Source organism: Motacilla alba, chromosome 5 (genome assembly GCF_015832195.1).
Source record: "Motacilla alba alba isolate MOTALB_02 chromosome 5, Motacilla_alba_V1.0_pri, whole genome shotgun sequence".
In the NCBI taxonomy this organism is placed as follows: domain Eukaryota; kingdom Metazoa; phylum Chordata; class Aves; order Passeriformes; family Motacillidae; genus Motacilla; species Motacilla alba.
The window spans coordinates 14,197,906-14,225,669 of record NC_052020.1 but is presented as its reverse complement, the minus strand read 5'-3'; the positions used below and the strand labels follow the sequence as shown (position 1 = coordinate 14,225,669).

Below are 27,764 nucleotides of genomic sequence, written 5' to 3'. Positions count from 1 at the left end.
CTGGGGTGAGGGGCGAGAGAGATTTGGACATTAGTCTGGGAATTGCTGGCAGTGAGCAGTCTTCCTGGAGCAGCCCTGTGCAGCAAGCTCCCTTCTCCCTGGAAGTGTGGACAAATGGCCATTGTCTGTGGGACTGGCTGGAGCAGCAAGGGACAAGCTTGCTCTTGAGATTGGCAACCCAGGACAGCCAGGATGTGGTGTAACATCAGCCCGGTGCCTGGCTGGTTTGTGTTGGATGTGCTCTGTAGGGTGCATGTGGGTGTTTTTCAGGGTTCCCCAGGTAGGAATGCTGTGGCTGACTGTGACAGTCAGCTTTAGTGGGGTTCTGAGCAGCTCCAGCACAAACTATGCTGGAGGATATAACAGTGGCACAAAGCTGCCCACCACAGAGGGGCCTCATATTCTGTGCTGAACCAGTGACAGAAACAGAAAATGGGCAAGGAGACATTGTAAAAATAATGCACAGTAAAAATACAGAGTAAATTAATATTTTTAATTGCTGTTACACACAGAAGAAATGAGAAAAAAAATTACATTCCAAACAAAGAATAGTAAAATCAGCATAAAAATGTGTTAAGAAAAGATCCCAGATCAAGTGGCTGTACTGTATGTGGTGACCTTTACAATCACAGTAAAGAAAGTAAGCGCTAGAGACTTTCAGACATGGCAAAGTGCTTGGCTCCCCAGAGGAGAGCAGCTGCTTCAGTCACATTTTCAGTGCACTCTGCCTGGAATGTGTGGGAGAGGGACTGGAGCAAGAGACTCAAATGGGTCCAAGACATAGAGATTAGTGTTCAGGACAGACCAGCCACTCTGCATTCTCAGGCAGGCAGAACTGCCACTTACCCAGTGGCATTTGCTTTCTCCTTCCTTGGTTTTTTTGGTTTGTTTATTTTTTTTTTTTTTTTTTTTTTTTTTGGGGGGCGGGGGGGGGGTTGTACTTGTTTTTGTTGTTGCTTTCTGATTTTTGAGTTTTATTTAATAAAGCTTCAGGTTCTGCTGGCCTGACCCTGCCAGCACCATAGGCTTGGAGCAAGCCTCCCCAGCTGAATTAGGTGCAAGGCTTGGTCCAGCAGGAACCTGCACCAGCAGGGTCTAGATAAAAATGTTTGTAGTGATTCAGCACCATCGCCCAATGGGCTGGTTTTGGTTTCTTGCTTTTCTTCTGTCAGGAAAAGGTGTCTTTAATTTCCTTATGCTCTGTCTTTTGACTGATCCAAATTGGCCCAGTTATGCTCCCACTGAAGTCTTGGTGGCTCAACACCTGCATCTTGTGCTTCAGCCTCACTTTTGAGCCATCACACCACTCCAGTAGCTCACCCAACAGCAGCATAATGTCACCACAGAAACAATACAGACCACAGAAGTTTTGGCATTCCTGCCAACTGGCCACTTTTTTTTTCCTTTGTAGTCTGTCTAGAGTTGTGTATTTTTATTCTTTACAGTAAGAGCAAAAATAAAATAACATTAAGAAAATTTTCTCGAAACTACGAAAATGAAAACCCATCAAATATTTTAAAGAAACCATAAAAATTTGCATTGTGTTTGCTTCTGAGTTCATATTAAGATTTTACTGCAGCTGCTTCCAAATAATGGTCCATTTCACAAGTACACAGCTCACATTCCTTGGTGTGTAATTCCTTGCCTTCATTTGTGTTTGTACAGCAGCTAGTGCTACAAAAACTAGGTAGTTTCTAGCTGTGGTCCAGATTTAGATCAGTGAACAATGGCATTTTTATCCTAGTTGAGAACACAGTGATGGTTGAGAGCTGTATTTCTAGATCAGCTTTTGTTCTGGGCCATGGAACTGGTGGTACAAGCACCTCCTTTGCTACAAAACCCACTGCTTCCTTCATTTGGATGAAAAAAAAGGAATCCAAGAAGGATGTGCCAACCTTATTGATTCCATCAAGGCTTACTCTCTCTGCTGATTTTAAAGCCTGTGAAACTTACAATCAGAGAAATTAAACATCCCTTTGAAAGTTGTCTCATGAAACCTAGCTGACCTTCTGCAGACTGAAGGTTGAACAGAATTACTTCATTTTCTGTTCCAGCTTTTTCAAAAGCCACAGCAGACTGTGAGGCACTCTGTTTTGGCTGGATTATATTTACTCTAGCTAACAATGAGGGACAAGACCAGACTGCAAAAATTGGATGCAAGGTTCACAGCTAAGAATTTGGTCAAGACTTTTAGAAGAACTAAAAATCATTTGCAAAACTGAAATTAGAGAGTTCAGATTTTTAAGCTAAACCTCCCTCAGATTTCAAGTGTAGCTGAGCCTATCCTGTTAACAAGCATGAATAAATATTTTCCATTTTTTTTTCTATCTGATGCAAATTGAAAAGGCAGTCACACATTCTGTGCTTTAAGAGAAGTCCTGCAGATCGCTAAAAGCAATTTTAACAATAAAGCTGGATAATACTTATGACTTACATAGCACTTGACATCTTCAAAGTGTGCTGTATGAGCATTATCAATCCTCAGGATATCCTTGTGAGGTAGGTAAGGGGTAATATTTCCATTTTAGAACGGGATAAGAGCCTGGTCTCCTGCTGGGATAACTTGGCATTGCACTGGTCCTCATACACCACATGTGCTCCTGGCCCCAGAAAATTTAAGTGACTCACCCAAGGCCACAAAAGGAGTGAGCAGGGATAAAAGGCAGGAGAATTACCCAGGAGGATTTCTGTCATGAGGTGTCAGCAACTTCCCATCGTCTTCCAAGAACACAGTTATGATGCCTCTGCTTAAAAGACCCCTGTCTATTCAGAAACCAAGCAAAGAGAAATACCTGCCACTGAGATCTACAGTTGCTACTTGCTTTGATCTGCTTCTTCCAGAACAGCTCCCAAAAATACCACGATAGCAAGATGAAAATGCAGGTGTTAGTGTCAAACAAGAAGTCTGGAAAACTTTGAAGAGCCACTAAAAACTGCCAAGTTCCTACTGAGAATTTTATAAACTCGTGTAAAAATATATAAATTGCCTCTACTGATGACAACAGGAAACCTTCAAGCAATCTACTCAAAAGCCATGTTAGTGTAATCCTTAAACCAATCAGTCTTACAGATGCCTCAATATGGAGGAGTAAGAAGCCAGGTATCCAGCACAGAGTAAGAGTAAAGCTTGAAGTTAAAATCCTCTGGCTTTGTTCTTCTTGACCTGCCATTTCTACATGAGCATCACCCTGTGACACAGCCCAGAAGCATTACTAGCACTTAAAAACAAGTTGCAATTAGCACTGCTTCTCTGACTGACCCTAGGAGTTCTGTGCAAGGAGGATCTGCCTACAGAAAGAGGCTGAAGTAAACGTGCTGCATCTTTTATATGTCCAATTAAAGAGCCAAAGGACCTCCAAGAGGGTGAGAACTACAGAAAGTAACCAAACCACCTGTGTAAGCTCAAGTGACCATAGACAGCGTTTGCAGAAGAATGTTTGGATACAGCAGTGTGAAAAGAAAGCATCTGTGCTTAGCAACAAAAGGAGCTGCTGCTGCTGCTGGGGCCAGGAACACTACACCACTTGGAAGGCTTCATTCCCTCTGTAACATTCCTGGGCCAAAGACTGGGTGCTTCTCAAGGACTGTACTCCTGAAAAGGAGAAGAATGGATTGAACCTCAGTTTTACAGTGCAAAGAGGCAACAGGAGGGTCCACAAAGGCAGCCCCACAGACAGTACAGTAACACCATTTCTCACATATGAACACCACTCCTTTTTTTTTGCTCTATTTCAAAGTGAAGATTGCCCTCGCTGGGATTGAGGGAACAGTTTTAATCAGAGGAAAAGTTATTTAACAGACTGCCAGCAACTGCTTAGTGCTTCTCAGGATTTAGGCATCTCAAAATTGTGTCAGATCACAGTCCACAGCAGCTGGTCTCTTCCCAGAAGGAAAGAGTCTCCAGGAAAATGGTCTCATTCAAGTAATATGGATTAGGAAGAGGAATGCAGAGGCAGAGAGAGATTTTGAAGATTAAGAGCCCTTGCCAGCAAACCTCCAAGCCAACCAGGACTCTCCTTTGTATGCTGAGGGCTCTGCCCCATGTTCCTGGGAAGGCTGAAACTGTTGCAGCAGCGGGATGGAGCCAGTGTGACTGGCCAATGTGTCCCAGCCAGGTCACTCCAGGTGACCTGTTCCAGAACAGCAAGGGAACAGCAGCTCACTTGGGCTGCACAAGTTTCTGCTTTCCCATCCTGACACCAGAAACTGCACCTCTCATGGCCTGTGGAGAGGAGAGGCCTCCTAAAAACACATCAAGACTCTTTTCTGCAGGTATTCAGTGACTGATGGTACAGCAGGACAGCAAAGCCTGCCAAGAAGAAAAAGCACACAGAAAAGCAACTCAGCTATTTTCAGGCAGTTCAAGACTACTCATTTCTAGAGAGGGAAAAAAGAGAATCAAAACTCAAGACTTTTAAATAAAGCTTACTTGATCACACGAGCATTTCCCTCAAAGCAAAGGGAAGTTCAGGATGTGAGGGAGCTCCTCTGAAGAACTGCCAGCTAAGGACTGAGTGTGCTGACCCATGCCAAGGAACTGGGATTCAAAGACTGCAGTGTGCTGTTAGCTCACATGCTGGGAGGATGGTGGGGTTCACCCCAAATGCTTAGACTTCCTCTCAGCTGGGTCACTTTGTTGCAGGAGGAGATTTGCAAACAGCCAACCTGAGCAACAGCAGGTGACATCTGTAGAGAGCTACACTGCAGGGTTCAATCTGTGGCCAGGAGATAAGCAATGCTGATGAATGAAAATGGTGTATGGCTCTAAATTCCCTTGGCTGTTTACTCCAGGCAGGCCCCCATGTGCCAGTGAATGAATACTGACAGAATTACATAACAGCATTAAAGGGAAGGGATTACACAGGCCTCTGCTACCTACAGTGCTTTCCCTCTCCATAATGCAGCTGACCTTTCTGATCCCTGTCTGAAAGGCAGCAGATGCCCCCACGGGGTCAGGATGCTAACCCAGATTTCTGTAATACTGGCTGCATTGCTCTGATGGAGAAGTCGTGAGGAGGCAATGCCTATTCCCTGCCAGGCACACCAGGTGAGGCTGGAGAGGAGCAGGAGATCCACTCAGCACCTCTGAACACAAGGGAAATGCTAGCAGGGTTCTATGTGAGTTCATATGAGTTTGAGAAGGAAGTGGCAGGCGTGTTGAACGCAAAGGACAGTGCTTTTCAGGAAGCTCTGCTGAAAAGGGGCTTTCTGACAAAAAAAGAAGTGGTGCAAAGAGGATTGTTTTCCACCAGCTGGCAAAACGTGGCAATCTACATCCAAAATCAGGGCCTTGATCACAGGAAATGCTCACACAAAGATTTAAGATACTGCAGGCAGCAGTACTAGAAGTACTACTGGAAGTGCTACTAAAACTTAATGGGTACATGGAATACTACTTGTTAGGACATTGGAGGAAAAAGGCATAAAGATTAGATGCCTGTCTGCCATACTAAGGATAATTAGGACACACACTAAGACAATGAGTAAGTTCTGTTTTAAAAATCAAAGTTCCTCATGTGCCCATTACATTTCACTGGTGGCTGCAGGCACTGTGTAACTATGTGCACGTGGAGAGGGAGAACACTGAGATGTCCCTGAAATCCCACCCAACTCCTGCTCTCCACAGCTCTGCCACAGGTAGCAATGCTGACCTGCACCTAGAGACCTGCCCTGGAGCAGTGAACACTGCAATCAAAGCACACAGCACTGCCAGCACACCTCTTGCTCTGTGCCCTCAGCTTGGGGTTCTGCTTTCGTACTGGCTCTGCTGGGTACGGCCACACACACTGCATTGACTCCAGAGCTCAGCTCACAGCTGGATATGCTCTTTTTATTCTCCCTCTAAGCTTCCTTTCAGTAGAGGAATAGCTCCAGTTTGCATACTGTAATGCACAAAAAGAGACAAACATCAGTTAAATTAATTTTTACCTATGACTGTAGCAGAGATTGTGCCTGTCTGCCTATAGTCGAGAGCAAGCCTTTTAGCACAGTGCACGGCCAAACCTCCTTTCCACCAGCCCTCCTCTTCCCAGACATTCAGCATCAATTTCAAGACTAACAAGTAAAATGCAGTAGTACAGCACTTCCAAGAAGGAAAAGTTGAATGAGTAACTACTGCAGGGACAGTCTAAGCTTTCTGATGTGGACTCCACACTGAAGTAAGCTGTATTCAGAGAAAGCCAACGAAAAAAATGTAATTCCCAAAGGTAATGCTTCAAAGAAGCAAAATCAACATCACCAGTGTGCCTAGAGAAATGGAGATCTCTCTCAGGGGTGAATGCAGCTACAGCACCTGAGATATAACCCATGTGTTCACAGACTATTGGCACTCCACCTAGCTCCTCTTCCTGAAGTCCTCTTCGTCTCTGGTCTCCACGGCCGAGAGCGCGATCAGCATTTGGGCCGCGTAGTAGGTGGCCATGATGATGAAGCGCGAGTAGGGCACGGGGAAGCAGAACTCGTTGAGCGCGATGGTCAGGTCCGACACCATGAAGAGCATGGCGCCCACGCAGGCCGACAGCTTGGTCCACGTCCACAGGTCGTTGCACAGCTGCACGCCCGCCACCGCCCGCCAGCCCATGAAGCCGATGAGGGCGATGTAGACGGCCACCAGGTAGGTGAACGGACCCGAGAGGTAGGAATACAGGAAGGCATAGCAGGAACTGGAAACGATGCCCATCAGCAAGCCGGCTTTGAGGTCCAAAGGCTTCATGCCAAAGGCTGAAGAGTACAGGATGTGTGTGATGCCGAACATCAGCAGACCTGGAAAGAGGCATTGACACAGACAGTGGGACCTTTCATCAGTGACTGGCAGGCAGTAGCAGAAGAAAATATTCCTTGCAGTGTTACCTACCAATAACACTAGCAGTGATAACCATACTGACCACTTGGGACCATTTTATTACAAAAATCTGTACATGGGAGATAGCACCAAGCTCCCAACCAAAAAAAAAGTCCCAGCACAATTACAGCTGCAGCCAAGTGTACTATGGCAAAGGCTATGACAAAACCCTTTCTGCTGAGAAGCTGGGTGGAACAAAGCTGCTGGAGAATGAACTGATCTTGTTTTTCAGGTAGTTCCCCTTCCCCTGCTTTGGGTGGAAGGTTGGGAGCAAGATAAACCAAAGACCACCCCCTCCAAAACACTACCCATAGTGTTTCGCACAGAGGTCACATGTAGAACAAGAAGACTGGAACCACAGCAGTGTAGGAACAAAACGTGACAAAAGACACTAATCCCTCTGAACCCTGACACAAAGCTTGCCTGTATTTAGCCACAAACCCAAAGGCACTTGAGGGCTAAATCTGGCTGCTTCTGCATCTCTGCCCATAGCTGGGAGAAACCTAAGCTGGAAAGAAGCAGCTGGCATATTTCAGGGACCGCACCAATGGGATCTGCCAACAATTTTATGGCTATTTGCAAGATTCAGATGAACCTTACCAGGAATCAGTCAGGGAAAATAAAATGCTGGCTTCCCTTTGAAGTGCAACACCACTGAGAAATGCCAGATGTGGGTGTTGGAAGGTGCTGCCCATATGTTATTAACTTGTCACTAATCCATTTGACAAAAATATGTCCCAATGTGTTGGCACAGCTTCTGCCTCTAAGCTGTCATGACAACTGTAGATTATGGGCCACAAACAGAGCCCAGCTCCTTGGGTCTTCTGGTTCCCAGACCCGCACATGGTGCAGCTGCAGGCTCTCCTGCTTTATCCTGGCAGGGTTATTAGAGGAGATGGAAGTTTTCATGCAACTCTAAAGCGTGAAATGGAGAAAAGGATCTGGGAAGCTGAATCCTCCAGCAGGACACTTGTTCATATTTAACTTGTTTATGTGGTGTAAAAGGCAGTCACAAAAACCTGCAGCTGGCAGATGTTGCTTCACCCTACTACTTTGTGTTGAGGCAGCTCAAGGAAGAAGTGGAAACATCTCCCTGCCTTTGGGGAAGACCAGATCAGACACCCACTGAGAGCTCAGCCATGGTGGGATGAGAAGGAAATCCACAGGAAGGAGTGGACTGGTGGAACCTCTTTTGCAGGTGAGGCTAGAGAAAATGGACAGCATGAAGGGGAAAGAAGAGAAGCACAAAAGAGGATAATAAGAAGCTGATGTTTCACAGAGCTATTGCACCTCGTGGACAGAACACTGAAGGAACTGAGAAGGGATTTAGGACAAGAGCTTTTCATAGGGTTATAGTGCAGGAAAGGTAAGAGCCCAGGGAGGTGGGAAGGGAGAAGAAGGATATGTCGTCCTAGCAGTGAGCAATGTTTTTTCCTTCAGTGGCATTAGATGGAGCATTCTGCCACAGGGAACTGAAGAATGTGTTGTCCTTCATGCAGGCATCTGGCAGCGAGGAGGAGGAGGAGGGGGAGGAGAGGACAGGATGCAGCAGGCAACGAGCCTGGAAAGGCAGGAGGAGTTTCGTGATAGGTGGTGGGGCTGGTCACAAACAAGGGAGTCAGCTCCCAGGTTTACTCATTCAACACCCACAAATCAAGCCAGGAACTAGAGAAACCTGTGATGGCTGCACAGGGAAGGGGGTGCACTTCTCTTGTATTTCTCAGCCTTTAGCTTGGTCCTCTCAAACACATCAGGGAGATCAACCCTTTTCTCCCACTTTCTTCCTCTGGGTTTCCTCTGTCTTCTTCACCAAATGCATAAATTATGTCTAAGTGCCTGCAAAGGAGGCAGTGTCAAAGGAGGTGGATATTAACACTGTAAAGTATCTTCTACATGCAGTAACACAGTAGTTATAAAATAGTCTGTTATTAGTGGACTGAAACTGCAAAAATGAAAAAAGTCAAATGTGCCAGGAGCGGGTTCCCAGGCTCTCACTTCCCTATAAAGTAATGAACAAATGTCCTTTTATAAACTCATTGTCTCAAAAGCTTTTCAAATGAGCCCAGTTTCCAACCCTTTTCAGTCCAAAAACTGCAGAAATTGAAGAGAATGTACATTTTTATCCAGTATTTCCTCTTCTCTCCTCTAACTTCAAAGTCCCGCAACTGATGACATCAAAAATATTGTCTGTTTTCAGCAACAGCAACCTGATGAATTTTAAATAGGAGAAAATACATTTTGCAGGCAAAGTGAAGGATGAAATGGAGCAGTGCACTTTGTGTGCTTCTATCTGAAATGCAAATATTAACACTTCCCTACAGAAGGTAGCAGCTCAGTGGGCTGAAATTTTCAAAATGCTCCAACAGAGCTTTTCTTCTCCTTTAGAAGAAAAAATGTGCTTAAACCCACAAAGCAAAACTTCTCAGTTGTTGAGACTAGGGTTGAAAACCCGACTCATTTGCAGATTAAAGCACATCAACCAGATGCTGAATTGCTGTGACTGGCTAACCTTCCTCTAGCACTAACTTGGAGAGGAAACTCAGAGATATACCAGTTACACAGGAATGGAGAGGTGCAGAAGAGTCAAATCAAATCACAAAAATGATCATGGGGAGAACTGGACCTTGAATGTTTCCCAAGCCATAGCTCAAGCAGCAACTCCAGGAGGCAAAACCATTTTGGCTGAGGCAACTGAGCCAGGTACTCCTGTTGGGAGGAGGCCCACCAGTGGGAATGTCAGCACTCAACACAGAAGGCACCTCAAGAAAGCTGGAGCTCCTCAGCAATGTGCCCAAGGTTCAGCCAGATAGATCCAATCCTCAGGGCCTAATCCAAACCCCAACAAAATCAGTAAACATTTTTACATGAACTTTTAATGGGATGGGAATAAGCCCTTGGGAAGCAGGATTAAAACCAGATTCAGAGCATTTGGCCTTTCATATCTGGCACTGCACACACTTCTTTCTCATAAAGAAGGAGCTTGTAGGAATCCCAGAATAAAACTAGATACTAACCTCATGAGACAGGGGAAAAAATAAGACTTTGACTTTGAGAACTGACAACAGCACAAGTCAGGAAAGTTCCCTCTTCTCATCACATTTTCCAGTGGGACAGTTACAGCAGCCAGTTAATGGTGGGTGTTATGTGCAATCCCTGTGCTGCTTAAATTAACTTCAGAAACCCCACCAGTCAGTTCAGTGAAGAACTCAACTGCTGCTGATTTCTTTTGACAGTCCAAGGCCAGGGAGAGAGTTGCTGCAGGCAGGTTCAACGTGGCTTTAAATGATTAATCTGAACCATTATGTTCCAGTCTGCAACCTAGCAAAATAAACCAAGCTCATTTTGCTCTGAGAGATGTGGATCTTTCTGTAGAGAAGACCAACCACTGTGGTAAGGTATGTCCTTGATTAACCATCATTTAAATGTTTTGCAAAACAGACATGTCTTGTACAACAGGCTGCATGATTCACACTGATGAACCTGCAAGCAGAACAAGATTGCTGCTGCTTTGGTTTCTGTCATCTACTTAATGCCTCCCCCAGGCTATGGGCTTGTCTATCAAAACATAAATGTCCTCTCCACCTGTTCTTCACCAAGGAACTGTGCACAATATGTTCCATCCCCAGTCCTCACAGCAAGGGCTGACAGATCTCCCTGCAGAGAGATAGGAGGTAAATACTTCCTGTAGATTCATGGAAACGGACAAATGCCACAAGTGTTTCCTTCTCTTCCCCAGGGAATCTGGCATGCCACCTTCTCAACTCCAGCCAGCCTAGATGCTGTGACACATGCCAGGAAACCTAACCTGACCCAATTACCTCTCTAACCTCAAGAGAAGCTCAAGAAAAAGACTCATCCATGATGTGCTTCCTCAAACCATGATGGATTTTAGTCAAGGGATGAGTGCTTCCCAGCGCCCGGGGCTTAAGCTATAAATGAATAAACAAAACATGTGGCCCAGCAACTCATTACTAAATAAAGAGGGTAACAGCTGGGCACTGTGGCATCCCTTCAGGACTGGCATTGTACTCACCATGAATGAAGTAGCCTTGCTCCTGCCAGATGAGAAAGGCATCTCCCACTGCCGAGAATATGAGTCCCGCTAGGATGCGGCTGGCACTCCGGTGTGACACTAAGAAGTTAATCCCATGAGCCAGAAGGAAAACCCACAGGCAAAAGATGGGCAGACATTTAATGAGGGCACTGAACCAGGAGGGGCTGGAAGTTGGCAGCCAGAGGACAAAATAGACACAAGTGGCTTTAAAGAAGGGGACCAGTTTGGGGCCTTCACTCTTCACCTAAAGAAAACAAACATTAAAATACAAGAAATTATTAGGATCATCAGAGGCATCAGTGAAATAAACTTCATAACACAACTGGCTCCTTCCCTTTGAAAGTCGCTCTTCCATATACTGTCAGCTGGCAGTGTTTTTACCCCAAGAAATGCTGGTTGAACTTAACCACGATCCTCTGCCTAGATCTTTGTGACCCTCTCTGCTGAAAACACATCTCAGCTGGCAGGATGGGCTTTGGGTGGTGGATTTGAAGGAAGTTTAAGAACCTTTTCTCTTTCTTTGTTTAACTGAAAATATTTAGGCCATTAGTCAAACTCCTCTGGTGCTCCTCGTCACCGATCTTGTGTTTAGGCCAACCCCTTTAATACACGTTTCCAGGAGCTGTGAAAATACTGCATGCCCAGATATATCCCAGCAGCAAATAAGCCAGTAAAGGCACAAATCTTCTCTCCCATCTTCACAAATCCTCCTGCTTAGCCAGTTGCAGATCACCCTGAGGATACAACCTCTCACCTAACCCATTCCTTCCCCTGCCCTGTAGCCTCATGCCTGGAGCTTGCCGTTGGCATCACAAGCGCCAAAACCCAACACATCAAGCTCCCAGGTGCAGATGTCACTTCCTCGGCTGACTAACACCAACATCAACCTCGTGTGGCTTTGTTCTAGCAATACTCTAATAATACAGTAATTGCAGGAAATGTTTTGACTCAGGACTCTACTGTGTAAATACAGACACAAAAATGCAGCACGAGCACTTGGCTACTCTTAACAAAACCACAGGAGGGGCAGGGCACAGAGCTACGGGCTCCACAAGCTGGGTCTGCTCTTGACAAACACTTAGCTGAGACCACTCTGCAAAGAGATATGCACTGTGTTCACCTGCCCTCCTGCCACATCTCTGCATTTCAGTGCAGGTGGGTAAAACTCCATGTGAGAAACAAAGCTATGATTTTATTTTCTCCTGAAGAAGAGCTGAGGGCCAAAACAAGGAGCAAAGGAAAGGACTGTAACTGCTTCTATGCCTGCCTGAGCTATGTCCCAGAGTCTTACAGGAGGCCTGTTTCCTCTTGCACCTAAGGCAGTGCAACCCCCCGAGCTCCCCTGCAAGGAGGGGTTCACCCTCAGTCTTCTCATTTCTTTGGTCAAGCAAGATTTCTTTCGTACATATCACAGTGGCTTCCCACTACTCATGGCCAAAGCACACTGAGGCCTCCTGCACTGGAGGAGGACATGGGGGAAAATTTAGAGGCATCCAAACAGATTTCACACTGTCAAGTCCAACTCGTCTTTGTTTTTGGTTTTTTTTTCCCCAAGTAACTTGACCCTTTTTTTGCTTCCTGCATCATGGGACATTGTCATTACCAGTGTCCGTCTTCCTTTGATGCAGGATGCCTTGGTGCAGATACCTAGAACAGGTGAAGATAGCACAGGAAATAATCCATGCTTACAGTGCTCAGGTGATAAAGCCTAATCTCATAAAAATTCAGGATCTTTTACGGGCACAAGCAAATGGAGTCAGGTGGAGTTGGAAGACAGAGGCAGAGGCAATGGAGGGCATCTTCACATGCAGTATCTAAAAAGGGAATGCAATCTCTGAAGCAGTGAGGCTATAAATAAAGGGCATCCCAAGAAGACACTGCCTTCAAAATTTTTCTCACATCTGATGGAAATTTCCCCAGCATATCAGCAGTTTCTTGGCAGTAAGGTATTTCATCATACATTATTCATAGGCGATTGCCAACACAATTTTTAAACACTCCATTAAACAACCAGGCTACACAATTCCCTAACAAAAGGACATCAACAAGCCGTTAACTTTCTTGTATTACACCGGGAGCCGTCGTGAGTCCTCTACTTAGGCTGTCTAAATTAATCACCATTTACCACTCCTTGTCTGCTTTCCCTGGGAAAATTCTGGCAGCAAACAGCAAATTAATTTGAAATAAAAGTCATAAAAACCCATGTAGTCTCCTCACAGTACTGGGGTTGCCTGGGAACTATCAAGTATTGTAGGGGAAAGAGTGCATAGAAGCATACAGGAGAGTATTTGGGTTAGTAAACATGGTAGGTTTTATTTAATACCTCATATTAAAAGAAAAACACCTGCTAGGAGCAGTTACAATTACCATCACAGCTTGCCCTCCCCTGTGTGCACACATTATGAGACAGGTTTTAATTACACTTGCCATTTCCCATGGAACCTTGCCTTACTGAAGCTAAGATAAAAACTTGTGCAGAACAATTATGTTTACTTAGTAAGCTTAAAATTTCCTTTTCTCACTATCTGAATTTTGCAAGCCCAGACAGCTTTATTTTAGAATAATGGTTTGTATTATTTCCATCCTAATAGTAATTGAGGAATTTTTCATGCATAAGAGTTACAGCGCTCTCATGTAAGAATGGTCTCGTACTTCTAGAAGGGCTACAGGCTTCTCATCATTGACATTTCATTTCTTAACACTTCTTCTCCAAGTATGCTTCAGATGAGTTATTTCCAACCATGCCCTTGCCCATCACAGAATGCTGCAGCTCACTGGAGCCCCTTTTATGGCTCTGACCAAGATGAGGGCCCCATGAGTGGCACTGGAAATACTTTGGAAAAGTCCTCCAAGAAAAACTGAGGCAACCAAAGGGTGAGTCTGGGGATTATCCTCTGTTTGGCCACGTGGCTGAGGCTTGGAAAGGGATGATGGGGCAATTTGCCACCTGAAGGACAAGTCAAGACTGGTACTGGAAAACCATGCACCAACATGACTAGAAGCTGTGGTTTGAGAAAAGCCAAGCATATAATCCATGATGGGACTTGCTGTACCACAGGGAAGGGGACCATTATTTCTTGTCTGCATGGATAAATTGGATTAAACCACCCATCTCCTTTGTCCCTGTGTCTCAGAGACAGAATCTGAGACGGGGCTGCACCATGGGGCTGGAAAAGGAAGCACTTGATAGAGATGACAAGATCTTTTTTGCTAATGTGTGTGATTGTCATGGCTTTAATCTGGGTTTTGCCAATTTTTTTCTTCCCAAATCTTTTCTCCTGCCACTGCTAATTTACTCTGTGCTGAAATGCAGTACAGAAAATACCTTGAATGTAAAAACAAGGCAGTATTTCCAACATTTTAATTTCTAACCTGAGCATAATTTAGGGCTTTTGCTCAACTGCTATGGCTACCGAATTATTTAGAGTCTTCAAAAACTAGTTTAAACTGCTATAAAGCCACTATGGCTGTATTTGTAGAATTACAGTAGGAATATTATTTATTAAATTATCTGTATCCAACCAAATCCAGTGAAACTCTCCAAGACTTGGGCAGAATAGGAGGAAGTTGTGTCTTAGCTCTCACCAAGAGACTTTGTGCCAGATAATCTCCAGAGGTCCCTTCCAATCCCAACCATTCTGCGCTTCTGTTCAAACAGAACACGGCCCTGGCACTTGCAGCTTTCTGGAGGCTTGGGGCTTGGATATCCACCCCTCTAGGTGCTCACAGGTTTACAGGATCCCTTCTTGTTTTGTCTGTACTCATTCTGCTCCAGTTTGAAATACTGCTATATGTAATAACAGTATATGGCCTGTTCTGACTGCTGCAGGCACATAACCAAGCCAAAAAATTTACACGTGGCTCCTCTTCTCCAGAATAAGCCCCATCCACAGAGGAACAGCTACACTCATAAAACAGTGCCTCAATTTTCTTTAACACTTTGGAGTCAATTGTCTGTACCTATATCATGAGTGGGAAATCAAATCCAGCTGCCACAGGGAGGGAGACATCTTCCTCCTGAGGTACAGAAGAACATCAGAAGCTTGTTGCGCTGAAATGCTAAAGTTGGACAGAGTTCACTGTTCTAAGCCTTGCACTGGTCCCAGGAAACAATGTGGAGTATCAGCTAATGCTCTTCTCTCTGCAAAGCCCCCTAAATCAGCCTGCAATGAAAATGAGTATACAGACACCAGCTGAGTGCCAGCCTGCTGTGGGGATATGGCTCACACCCACTGGGCTGCAAGGGGCAGCTTTCCAGAAGAAGTGCTGTAAAAGTAATACCCCAGCCATTCCACTGAGCAACACTTGAGCACAACTGTGTGCCCTGGCCGAGAAAAGCTGGGCTGCTGTCCTCCACCCAGCCCTCCCATCAGCCTTGTACCATTTTGTGTCTGAGCTGCTCCTCCTGGCTTCTGGCATCCAGCATTGTGGATCATGCCTTGGTTCTCCCCTACTGTGACTACAGCTCTCATCCCCAGTTGTGTCCCAATAAATATTTATTTGGCTTTGTTGCCATGTTTGCTGCCACTGCAAGCCCATGGCCCATGTTTCTCACTGCCCAGAATATGTGGCTCTCTGCAAGGCTCTCCAGCTCTGCTCTCCTGCAGGAACAAACATGTTCCTGGAGGACAACTGATTGCCTACTGCCATTTGTCAAGGAAGGTACTGGCTTGTACATGTCCCAAGCTGCTCCTGAATAAAATTCTGAAATTAAGTGCTTGTTATGGAAGGTGGTGAAGAGTTACTGAAGCAGCCAGTCAACCTGACTGAAATACTGTGTTGATGCAACACATTTTTGCAATTAATAGGAGGGTTTTTGTTTGTGTTGGAGATGCCAAGGGCCAAGCATCCAAAGCAGATGGCTCCTGAACAGGCTCCACATGCTGCAGGAAATTCAGGGTGATAGATAAACCCTCCTGCCCTCAAGCAGAGACAAGACTGTAGAGGCTGCATCTAAAACAGATTTGTGAAATAAATCACCCAGAAGATGGTATGTGTTTTGCACGTGGGAGAATCTGCATGCTGATAATCCCGTCTTCATCACACTTATGCCATGCAATGAGTTTTGCCAGGTCTTTATTGCAGCTTCTGGCACTCCCCAGCATAACTCAGGGCCTCTGTTTCTCCCACAAGGGTAATGCAGTGAAACTCAGCTCATGCTCAGCTGTTCAGTCAGACCTGTTTGCAAGGGGTCAAAAAATCATGGACTTGTCTGACAGGAGCCTCTGTTGTTCAGCACAAGCCAAAGGTAACAGGACTCTGTCTGAACACTTCCAGACTGCAAAAGGACCATCCTCCCAGCTCAGACACATGAATGTCCAAGGCAGCTCCTCCATCCCCAGGGTCTCTTAAACTCCTGCAATATAGGGCTGATTTGTTGGCTTCCATCATTCTTCCCTCTACCCCAGCAGTCTGGGTACTCTCTTCCCCACTTTAGTTAAGCAAACAAAGGTCCAGCTGTACTTCCAAGCTTTGCTTCACCACAGACCAACAGAGTGTTGAGAACTAGAAATACTTCTTTTTCTTAAGACCAAGCTATGGCTATTTGCCAGAAAAATACAATTAAAAATTGGCACTGGCCCTCACAGTTCTTGGGTGGTGAGCTCAGCTACATTGCTTCAGAAATTCTTGGCACCAGAAAAGTCACCCTTTGGTGGAGGCACAGAGGAGCAGGCAGTGGGTGAGGATCAATCAAACTGGCATCTAACAAGGGCCCCCGTGCATGGCTGGGCTGCTCCAGACACAGCTGCATGCAGGAAAGGAACCACAACAAAAACTTATTTTCACCACCAAGTCAAAGTGCTACCCAGCTTGCAGTCACATTAACACTCAACCAAATCTGCAGATTAACCATAGAGGGGATGAAAACCTGTCAGCACCGAGGCTGCTTCCAGATGAGTCACTGCCCCTCAGGTGAAGAGAGAAGGAAGGAAATTGGCAGCACGAGGTTCCCTGCAGATGCCTGGCAGCACGAGGCTCCCTGTAGATGCCTGGCAGCAGGGCAATGTTTGCCTGTGCCAGCCTCTCCCAGGTGGAATGGCAGCTCGAGCCCCCGCAGTGAGGCAGCACACCCGGGCACCCGGGGCATGGCGCGGCCACCCAGCTGAGTGTCAAAAATGGGCTGGTTTGTGGCAGGAGAGCTGGGGAGCACTCATTCAGAGGCTCCTCAAGCTGTGGCAGTGGCGGTGGCACGATGCTGCAGGCACCACTTCTGCAGCGTAAGTAAAACAGCAGCCCCATCTGTTCGTCAGGTGCTTAAGGAAGAAGAATGTAAAGCACGCTGGGTGCTGAGCAGTCACACTGACCACGCTCACAGGGCTGCTGACGAGGCCAGGCTGGCTCAGCAGCCACTGTGACCTGGGAGCTCTTGGACATGGCAGCTCTCTGCTGCTACACCCATGAGATAAAAAACATGCATCTGCAGACAGCCGGTATGTCAAAAAGTCACAAATGGGAAACTGGAGTCTTGCCCTTAAAAGACTCCTTGTAGGAGGCTCCAGAAATGTGAGGGAACAGTCCCTTAGGAGCCTAAAGTAGATGGAGGAGGTTCTGGAGCCAAGGAAATCACCCCACAGCTTAGGGCACTGCTTGTGGCACAGAGTGCAAGAGGATCCCACTCCTACTTCTTGCCTTTTGAACTGTGACATTGCCCAAAGCTATCTTGAGACACTGGACCATGGTGTTCCCTCCAGCAGTTAAGGAAGTTACAGTATCCATAAAAGTTATCTCCTGTAGTAATGAACAGAAGATGAAATCCTGTTAGCTTGGCTAATGAGCTACACAACAGTGTCTCTGGGACCTTCCTGCACTGCCCAGGACCTACTACTAAAAGGCCAGACAAAGTCAGGTACTGCTACGCCCACCAGTACCTTCCAAAGTCACTGGGGTACCTGCCCTTGGCTTTCTGGCACTGCAGGGAAGCCTTCAGGGTGGTGAAGCCTTTCTTTAGCAGATGTTAACTCGTAAAAAATTACAGACAAATACATGTCACCCTGAAGATTCAGCCTGGAAGTACATATTTTTGCTAGGGTTTGTTTTTGGGGGTGATTTTGCTTTTTTTTTCCCAGTACCAATCATCTGTCCCATCTACCAGACTGGCACAGGACCACAAGCAGGGCTATTTTAAAAACATCTTCTTAACCTGCAATAGTAATTATTGACTCCACATCTGTAGCAATGCTATAGCTGTCAGCAGTTTTGGAGAGTATGGTCAATAATGTGCATTGCCAAGCGCTAACAATACTAAACAAGTCAAGAATTCAAAAGCCTCTTCAGGCCTGCAGGGGCTGTCATAGACTAGTGCTTTCAGGATAGTTCAATGCCTCTCAGAAATGAAAGCAAAAATATAGTATTTGCCTGAAAGCATCTTATTTCAAAGCAAAGATTGCTTTTCCCCCCTGGGATTCCAGATCTTCCTTTTTGTGTAGCAGAAAGCAAGCCTCTCCAAACATTTCCTTTGCTGTAACACTCACAAAAGAACCCCTTGCAGCTGCTTAAAAACCTGAACCACAATGGGTCTGTCTTTTCGTTTTGCTCATCAGAGATGCAGTGCTGCCACAGAAAGGGCACACACCCTTCCTCTTGAGTGAGGTCAGGTGGGGCCATATCCCTACTGCTACTCTGGACATCAGGAGGAGGCTGTGAAGCCACAGGGAATTTCAGGAGCCAGCACCCTGAAATGCACGGCTGGTACCTGTCCCAGACAATTCCTCTCAGGGCGGGAAGGGGCAATTATTTGGCCCATCACACTAGAATCCAGATAAAAAGTTTCTCCTGCTCGCAGAAAAGTGTCCCCAGCTTATCCTGGGGAGGGCTTCCAGACTACAACCACTTGTTCTCAGCAGACTCATCGTTACTGATATCACACTTCTCTGTGACAGGCAGTTCAGACTTCTGTTACCCAGGAAGAAGCAGTTTTAGGCAAGCCCAACGTGCGAGCTGCAAGGCACAGAGCCACAGCAAAGAACAGCACCTCCCTGCAAGGCCCATTGCTACAGACAAGTGCCACCCACTGACATCTGCCCCCAGAGCTGCGTGGCAAAACTGGAGCCTCTCTCCAGTCTCTGGTGCAGGCCCAAAACAAAATACCGCAGGGAGAGCTGTCAGTTCTTTCCTTGTCAGCACCAAGGGCAGGCTGAAATCCATCTTCAGCCAGCACTCTTCCATCTCCAGCATTATTTGCACCCCACAACTCACTGCAACATTTATGTGCTTGTTGGAGGGCCCCAGCCACTCTGTCATTTCACTGTGGCAGCGGGGATGCACAGGAGAATGTGTACTCACACTCTCTACCCTGCTCTACCCTGCCCCATGCTGCTCTGCCACCAGGGATTGCTATTTGTGAGGGAAGGGAGGCCCTTGCATCCAGAAGCAACCTCTTCAGCAGAGAAATGTCATCTTACCTACAATCTGTGGGGAAGAATGTGGGTCTAAAGGAAGGGCATTGCAGGCACTGGTGCTGTCACAGCCCTTTGCAGGAACAGCTGAAGAGCCAGAAGTGCAGCCCAGAAGGCAGATGGCACCCAACAGGCTGTACCAGCCCCAGCAGCCATTGCCAAAGACATGCCGAGGGTGAAACCGCCTCAGGCATTCAAAAGGCATTTCTGGCTGACACAACAGACTGGTGCACACTTGGCAGAGGTGAGGCTTTTGCAAAAGGAACAGGAAGGAAGAACTGAAACAGGAGGGGAAGGTGGCAGCCAGTGTCTGGGAAAGCTGGCAGCTCTGCACAAGAGACTTTTGCTCTTTGAATCCTCACAAGGGGCTGCAATAATACTAAAGAGGGCTATGCTGGGAAACCCAGGAGGGACTCCTCAGCTTGTCTTATGCCTATTAGGAAGCTGAATGAAAAGATTTACTCTACATGTGTATCATGTCCTGCAGGTGAACGCTTGTGAAATACTGATATTTAAGAAAATCAGAAGGGAAAAATAGCAATGAATCCCAATAAATATGTGTATTTAGAGAGATGCTGCTGTGATACCTTAAAAAAAGCAGCCCTTCTCATGTTATCATGGGATGAATATGCTTAAGAGACAGGAGGGTGTTAAGGTCAAAGGATGACAGCAGAGCCACAGATTTTATTTCCAATATCCATTCTTGTGTCAAGATGCTGTGACCCAGATAAGTCAGTATCAGACACAACTTACCTGAAGACAAATTGGATCTTCCCAGCCAGCCTCAACAGATGTGGAGTGTGGAGGTGCAAACACTAACCCACACACTCCCAGGACTCACACTGATACACCAAGGCTTTTACTTGCAAAACCCCTGCTGTAATCCAGCTGCATAAACAAATGCAGACCACACGTACAAATGAGTGTGCAGCTGCTTACCAGGATTATGCCCTTTATATTGAGGATGCAAATCCAGACATGCAACCAAGCAAAGTGGAAACTTCAATTAAAACATCAATTAAGTGATAACCTTGTCATCACACTCCTTTTATATCAGGGTTGCAGGGAAAAGCCACAAAACTTGCTTAGTTCCTCCTGCAGTGGAGAGCAAGTCAGCACTGTATCCATACCCTAACAAAATCAAAGACACAGGCAAACAGGGATACAGTAGCCAAGCCACGGCCTCAGCCCAGTTCTGCTGAAGCCATGGGGGACACCCAAATCTGAGGATCCGTCTGGTGTGCCTAGAGTGTGCTAAAAAATGAGCAGCTGGCTTAAGGTCAAACTTCCCTCAGTCTCCAGCAATAATTCAATCAGAGACTACTTGCGACCAGCAGAAAGGCACTCATTTTGATACATAACAGGAAATTTAATGCCTGATGCCAACTGATGCCATATCTGCCTCCAAAGCTGGTGTCTGGTGAGGAGCAAAACATTAAACTTTACCATTCATTTCCATAGGATTGCAGCAAGGTGAATCAAAAGAGCCACTATCCTCACTAACAGGCAGATTTGCAATACAAGAGTCAGCCTTGCAAAATTGACTTAACGCAAGAGACACAAGTGGCATTTATTGAGAAATAAGAGAGAGAAACTGCATCTGTGCAACTCTTGAGTCAAAGGCTGCAGTGTGAGCCCCTGGGGCCCTGCTGGTGTCTGAAATCCTTCCCAGCACACCTGAAATCTTCAGGAAAGCTCTTGCCCAGCCCATCTACTGCTTTTCAACTCTGGTGGTGTGTAAACACCTAGACACAGTTTTCTGTGCTGTGTCACTTGGATACTTGTTCATGTCCAGCATTATATGAAGGGATGCTCTAGACTGACACATTTGTCACAAAGAAACCTGTCATTAGCTGAAATGCCATTTAGATTATGGCAGTGTAAGAAATGGGGATAGGAAGGGCACAAGCAGGCTAGAAGAAGCAATAACCATCACCCTCATTTTGTGTATGTTGCAGTAAGCAAAATCTGCATCTCTACTACAATGACAAGTCTATTGGGCATTGTGTGACATGAAGGACAGTAAAAAAATTAAGTGGTGATATAATAACCACTTGGGCCTCCAGGAGGGAAGGGAGTTATGTAACTAATAGTCTTTTTGCTGTTTAAGAGTTTCCACATGCTAGCAGAAGATGGGTTCCTGATGCCATCTTTTTCTAAGAGTCTAATTTCACTGGAGTTATTATTTCCTCAGCACTATGAAGTTACCCACAGAGAAGATAACTTTGGCTCTTCTGCCGCACGCAGCGTATTTTGGATAGACATACTTGGGCAGGAGAAGAGAAGAGAAGAGAAGAGAAGAGAAGAGAAGAGAAGAGAAGAGAAGAGAAGAGAAGAGAAGAAATGCATCTCTGTCCTTTCAGAGGAATTACGTGTAAGTACAGACTTCTGAGCTGCACCCACTATCTGAACCCTCAGAGCACACTTTGAACAACAGACGCGTGTGCCTTGAGTGATACACTTGGGTTAATGAAGCCTTTAATCCACCGCACTGCCTGCAGCAGTGATCAGCACTGCCTGCTTAATGCTCCCTCCCTGGCACTGGGGACAGCGTGAGAGAAGCCTGCACTTCGCAGGCTCCGCTAGCCCACCCTCCCCTAGCAACAGCTCCAGCAAAGAATGTCAATGTCACAGCAAGAATGCACAAGTTCAGTCTGAAAAAATAAATCGTGGCATGTAACACTACGCCTGGGCTTTAGCTGGCATAAATCAGCACAGCTTTTTGCTCAGTAGGACCAAAGTTTTTAGGCTTCTCCCAAAAGGTGGGACTGACATAAATGTTACTAAGATCAAGCTAAGTTTTCCCAAGGTGATTATTCCCTCCCTTTTCTTTTTTCAGTGAGCTCAGATGCTCAGAAATATTTTCTGTCTTTCATTTACTTTGACTTGGTTTTTATAGGAGTGCCATATTTCCATAATTGTCTGTGCAGTATATAAATGTGCATGTCTACAAGGTCCTGCATAATAAAATCCCAATTTATGATGCATTTAAGTAATGGGGGAAATTACAATGAAATCATCAATGTTATATAGAAACAGAAAACAAGCAAAATTAACCATAAGAGTTACTTCTAACTTAGATGGTTGCTAACATTTAATTCATTAATGCAGAAACAATACATTCTCTCTGTAAGAAGCAAAGGCTGAAATAGTTCCAGTGTGGTCTGGCTTTCCTGTTTTCAGCAGAAGTTTGAGGATTACAAGTCCTTCCTAATAATAAACCTTTAAAGCCATGCTTTGACCTACTACTGCTACAATTACCCACAGTGCAGAGTATCTAAGCAACATGATTTACATCAGGTTTTCATACCCATCTGGATCAGTGTGGTTTGGCCCCTGCTCAGAAACACAAATGATACCCACCCAGTCCTCTAGCCCAATTCCATATTTCTTTGCTGATGAGTATCTTTCCAGACTGTACCTTTCAGGTATTTTGCCGAGTTTTTGCAAGTCACTTTTATCCTCTGTCCCAGTGACATTCTGCATCTATTCTGAGGCTGGCAAGGGCTGCTCTCAGGAGGGTGCTGCTGCTTCCCACCCAGAAGGGACAGGGCTGAGGGCTCCACTTCCTGCATGCAGTCAAAACAACATATCTTTTCCCAACCCAGCTATCTCTGTTTAAAGATGCAAACAGACCAGAGGGCAAAAGGGATGGGATGGGGATTGTTAAAATATGGATTCTGGGCAATAATCTGTCCCAAAGAGTGTTTCACCTGTCTCCCAAACAGAGGGCTGTGCTAGGTCAAATACAAGTCAGGCGTGGAGGGAATGTTGTAGGGATGAGAGCCCCTAGTTCATCTTGCTCTGAAAGACACACCCAGTATCATCTTTAACTTCCCCCAAAGAGATCTACCCTCAGCCAATTAATATCTGTATTTCCCATGCCCGGTTTTCCTCAAAGTGCTGTGAAGCCCTACACTAAGTTTAGTCCTAACTTCAGGGACAAAATAGCATCCCTTTGAGCAAGGAGCATTATGTAAATGTCAGAATGACTGCATGTCTCCGGGCTCATCTCCTGCACACTTGTGGCTCCTGCAATCATGGTGCCTGCTGGGCAGAAAGGTCCTTAGGGCAAGAGCTATCTCCCACAAGCTCACACTAAAAACTACTTAGATTTAGACAACAGTGCTGGGGGAGCTGGACAAAATTCACTAACAAGTGCTCTTTTATTAAGGTGAGACCAGTGATGACTGAACAAAAACGGAATTAAACCTCACATATCCATGAAGCAAACATGCCGTTTATCAATACTGTGCTCCAACTGCAGGCTCTCAGCCCACGTGGCTTTATGCAGAAGAAACAGCTCTAAATCAGAGCAGTATCAAGAATAACAGTTTTGAAGCAGGACACTCCTGCTTGCCTAGCAGAGGAAGCAGTGAAAGCTTTCCTCCAAGGTGACTTCCAACCAGGGTGAGCATCGCTCACCAGATGGAACAGGATGGCAGACAAATGCATCTTCCCTGCCACAGCCAGCGCCATGCAAGTCTAGACTCTAACATCAGCAGGACTCCAGAGCTTTATCCCAACTGAGGACCTGGCACAATATGTTAAAAGGTACTTTGGGACCAGACTTGTTTATTTATGGGCATGCTCCCCACTCAGCACATATGAATTGTGCAGCATCAGAGACCACAGCCTAACGAGCTCTGCACACTGCTGTGGTCTCTCTGTGTGCACTGGGTGGACATTCCAAGCCCTCCAGGCAATGATGCACACCTGGCAGCCAGCACAAACAAGCAGTCCTGGCTTGGTCCTCTCCATGGACCGTGCCTCCTTGCGTGGTTCCTTCCTGCTATCGGTTGCACAGCAAACTTGGAGCTCATGGGTTTTGACTCTTGTTAAAAGAGTTAAAAGAGTTAAAAGGAAGAAAAGAAGGGGAGACACAGGAGAGCAGATTGTGTGTAAGCAGCCAGGGCCACCTGCTGCAGTACTGTGCAAAGGCCATCACTTTGAGAGCAGCAAGAAAAATCCTGTTACTCTCAGATATGCTCTTCTGGTGTTCTCCCCACTGAGGCTGATGCTGCAGTGTGCTGGGAGAGGACATACACTACAGACAAATCAATTCCTCTGGCTAATCTGATTATGCCTCAGGTGCTGCCCCTCCAGAGAATCTCCCCATCGTGTCATGGCAGTGCTATCCACGCTGGCTCCAAAGATCTGGAGCAAAGGCAGTGCAGTACAGAGATAAGGGCTGGGTCCCAAGGCGAGCACCCAGCTGCGGCCAGACCGATGGCCACTGCCCGTCCCTTCAGCAAGAGACTTGCTGGAGGGAGCCCACCAGCTGGAGAGCCATCCTGCTCACCCCCAGCTGTGCAAGGACCACACCATGCTCCTGGGCAGCACAGGCTGCTGTGTGACACCGATTCCAGCTGCCCTTCCTGGCCATGGCACAGCCGGCGTGGAGCAGCACCGTGCCCTCCTTCAGAGCAACAGCAACGTGACAACCACTGAGAGAGGTTGTCACGTTGTCTGAGAGGCTGCTCCTCAGAACACTGAAGGCTTGCAGCTCCTTTTTTTTGTGAGCTGTGTGAAGGAGCAGTCGCCCTCCCCTCTCACCTCCACAGCAATGGCAAATGGCTGCAGCTCTGGTCACAGCTCCCGGTCTTATCATCCCTCCAGCTCCCCATAGTTTCACACCTGCATTAGTTGCCTTTGGAGAAGTAAATTGTTCACGTGTCAGGGATACAGCCAGAGCAGAAATGTGCTTTGTTACATGTCAAGAGGGCACGTGAGAAAATAAGGTTTTTTTCATTTGCCCCCCCAGTTTACCTTCCTAAAGCCTTCCGGTCTGAACTCTGTACACCCTTCCCAACACGTACTCGTGCTTTAGTCATTTGCCTCAAAACTCGGTTGAAATAACACTCTGCAAGACCACCCTGGATGCACTATCACAACAACCAAGTACTGCCTTCTGCAAACTGTGAAACAAATCCGGTCAGTTTCTGAGCCATTCCCGTACTGTCCCAACATGACATTTTACTTCCAAGATACACATACACAATTCACTATAACCAAAAGCATTACTGAAGGACAAATTTAGTTTATGGTACAAAAGCACAAAGATACCAAACCTTTTTAACTGTTTTGGAAAAACACACAAAAAAAAAAAAAAAAACAGTTTGGCACTACAATGTTATAATTTCCAAGCTACTTCCCTCTGTCTCTAGAGATAAAAGTCATCTCCAGGCTGCTGATGAACTTACCAGGTACATGTTAATAACTGGGGGAAAATTCATCCAAACAGAAAATACAGCCTGCAGTGCAGAACTGGCAAAGCAATTTAAAAGTTTTGAACGCCAGCTTTGTGAGTTAAGATCAGGACAAGATTTCTACCTGCCAGAGAGTTTGCAATAGCCTGGCCCTTAACCAAAGCATTTCAAAACAAGATGAGAACGGATCCACAGGGAACAAGGATACCAGCAGTAGGTGTTCAGCGCTGCAGCAAAGCACCAGGAAACTTTCCCACCAACAGTTATCCTTACAGCACGTTAAGTCTGCTGGGGTATTCCAACAAATCCCTCACTTTCTCAAAAGGCTAACATGCAAAGCAGCATGTCTAACAGTGGAGCTTCTCAGCTGTTTCGGCAGCTCTTTCAGCACTGAAACAGCCCCTGTTCACCTGCAGGGGCAGTTCCTCGTATTGCTGGCACAAGCCACAGCTCCTTCAGTTACCAGCTTGGTTCATCAATCCAAGAATTCTGCTGCACACATCACCTACTGATAGGACAGCGGCAAGTTGCTATCTTATTGCTGGTTACATTAATTAAGCATCGTGACACCCCATGAGACAGGCAGGTGACACCAATCCCAGTCTCATGTCGTGAGGTGGTGCAAGTGCCAGACTGACTTGCAGACGAGACGAGGTCTCAGCGAGAGGTCACCCAACCTATGGAAAGGTGGGGTGACCAACACACGCCTCAGCCCAAAACAGGACCTGGACAGCGAAGCACCTCCGGATGGCGAGGCAGAGGTGCCTGCGAGGGCAAGGGAGGCCGCGGGGACAGGAGGATGCTGCCAGGCACTGCCGCGACGCGAGCCCAGGGCAGCCGGGGCAGCGCCGCTCTGAGCAGATGCAGCGCACGTAGAGCAGATGTACCGAGCGTGTTTTGAAAAACACACACGACAAGAGGAGGACGCGGCGGAGAGCCGCCCGGGCAGGCGCACCGCTGGAGCAACAGCTGCCGCGGGAGGCCGGGGTGAGCATCGCGGGGGGCGGGGGTGGCCGCCAGCAGCGGGGCTCCCGGCGGCGGGAGGAGACGAGCGCCCGCCGCGCTCGGGGACAGCGCCCGGGGACCGGCCGGGAGCGGGGACACCGGCCGGGAGCCCGTGGGAGGGGGCGCGGGCCCCGCCGCCCGCCCGCCGCGCGGCGCGCACTCACCACGGTGACGGGGGACACCATGTCGGCGGCGGCGGGGCGCGCTGCTGCTGTCGCCGCTGTCGCTGTCGCCGCTGCGGCCGCTGCCCAGCCCGTGCCCTGCCCGCCTGCCGGGGCGCTGTTTTAGGCGGCGCTGACGTCACAGAGAGGGGCCCCCGCGGCGAATGCGCTGCGGGCAGAAGGAGGGGGCGGCCCCGGACCCGCCCGGGCGGGCGGCGCCGGTCGGAGCGGGCGGCCCCAGCCCCGGGCCCACCGCCGGGAGGGCGAGCGCCCCGCTCGGCCCCGGCCGCGGCGGCGTCAGCGGCGCCTCCGCCTCCCGGCCGGGCGCCCTTCGCAGCCGGCGGAGGCCGGGCCGGGCCGCTGCCCCTCCCCGGGGGCGGCCGCAGCGGGCGGCTGGGCTCTGCCAGCCTGGGAGCGCCGGGGCCGCTCCGCGCCCACGCTGTCCCAGAGTAGCGGCGGCGGCCCCCTGAGCACCAGGGGTTCCTCGGCGGCCGAGGGGCGCCAGGGCCGTCCCAGCGCCCCTCCCCGGGGGCTCCGCCCGGCAGCGCCCCGCGGGTGCGGAGCCCCGGGCCGGGCACACGGGCCGGGACCGCGTCCTTCGCTCCCGCACTCGGCCGCGCTGGCTCCGGCCGTACCAGGCGCTGGGCGGGAGCAGCGCAGCCTTTAGCCCTCGCTCTCTCCCGCGCCCATCCCGTCTCGGCTCCCCTCTCCAACACACCTGGTCCCGTCCTGTGCCCGCACACCCCAGCCCCGGCCTCTCTCCTCCCGTCCTTTCCTGGGGCTTCCCGCCTGCCGCTCCTGCTCCTGCCCTTCTTTTCACATCCCTGTTTCTTGCACAGTCCCATGTGGCCTTCCACTCTCCTCCGCTTTGAGTCTCCACTACCCTATGTTTCCATGCTTTTTCCTTTTCAGAGGCTTCTCCCGGTTCACAATAGCCCCCTTAACACTTTCCATTTTAAGACCGCAGCTTCTTAGCAAACCCCTCTCCCTTGCAGGGCTCGCTGTACCTTCCAGCCCTGTTCCGGCTGCCAGTGGCTCGTAATGACTCCTGTGCCCTCCCAGGACTGGGTCCCTCCCAGCTTACATCCCCATCCCCAT

The 27,764-nt window shown here is 47.7% G+C and overlaps 1 protein-coding gene across 1 annotated transcript; it reads right to left on the bottom strand.

Annotated features, from left to right (window-relative positions):
- Window positions 1–472: 472 nt before the first annotated feature.
- On the bottom strand, window positions 473–26,938 carry TMEM86A (transmembrane protein 86A). The gene is made up of 3 exons (XM_038138441.1): window positions 26,670–26,938; window positions 10,875–11,139; window positions 473–6,762 (listed from the first exon to the last, which is right to left on the bottom strand). Exons 1-3 carry the CDS (start codon window positions 26,688–26,690, stop codon window positions 6,335–6,337), a joined length of 714 nt encoding a protein of 237 aa, XP_037994369.1. The 5' UTR covers window positions 26,691–26,938; the 3' UTR covers window positions 473–6,334.
- Between the last annotated feature and the right edge of the window lie 826 nt (window positions 26,939–27,764).

Excerpts from the sequence above, each read along its gene's own strand:
- TMEM86A (XM_038138441.1), bottom strand. The coding sequence starts at position 26,690 with ATGGTGTCCCCCGTCACCGTG. Across the intron at positions 11,140-26,669 it reads TGGTGTCCCCCGTCACCGTG|GTGAAGAGTGAAGGCCCCAA; the intron begins GTGAGTGCGCGC and ends TGTTTTCTTTAG. Across the intron at positions 6,763-10,874 it reads GCAAGGCTACTTCATTCATG|GTCTGCTGATGTTCGGCATC; the intron begins GTGAGTACAATG and ends GCCTCTTTCCAG.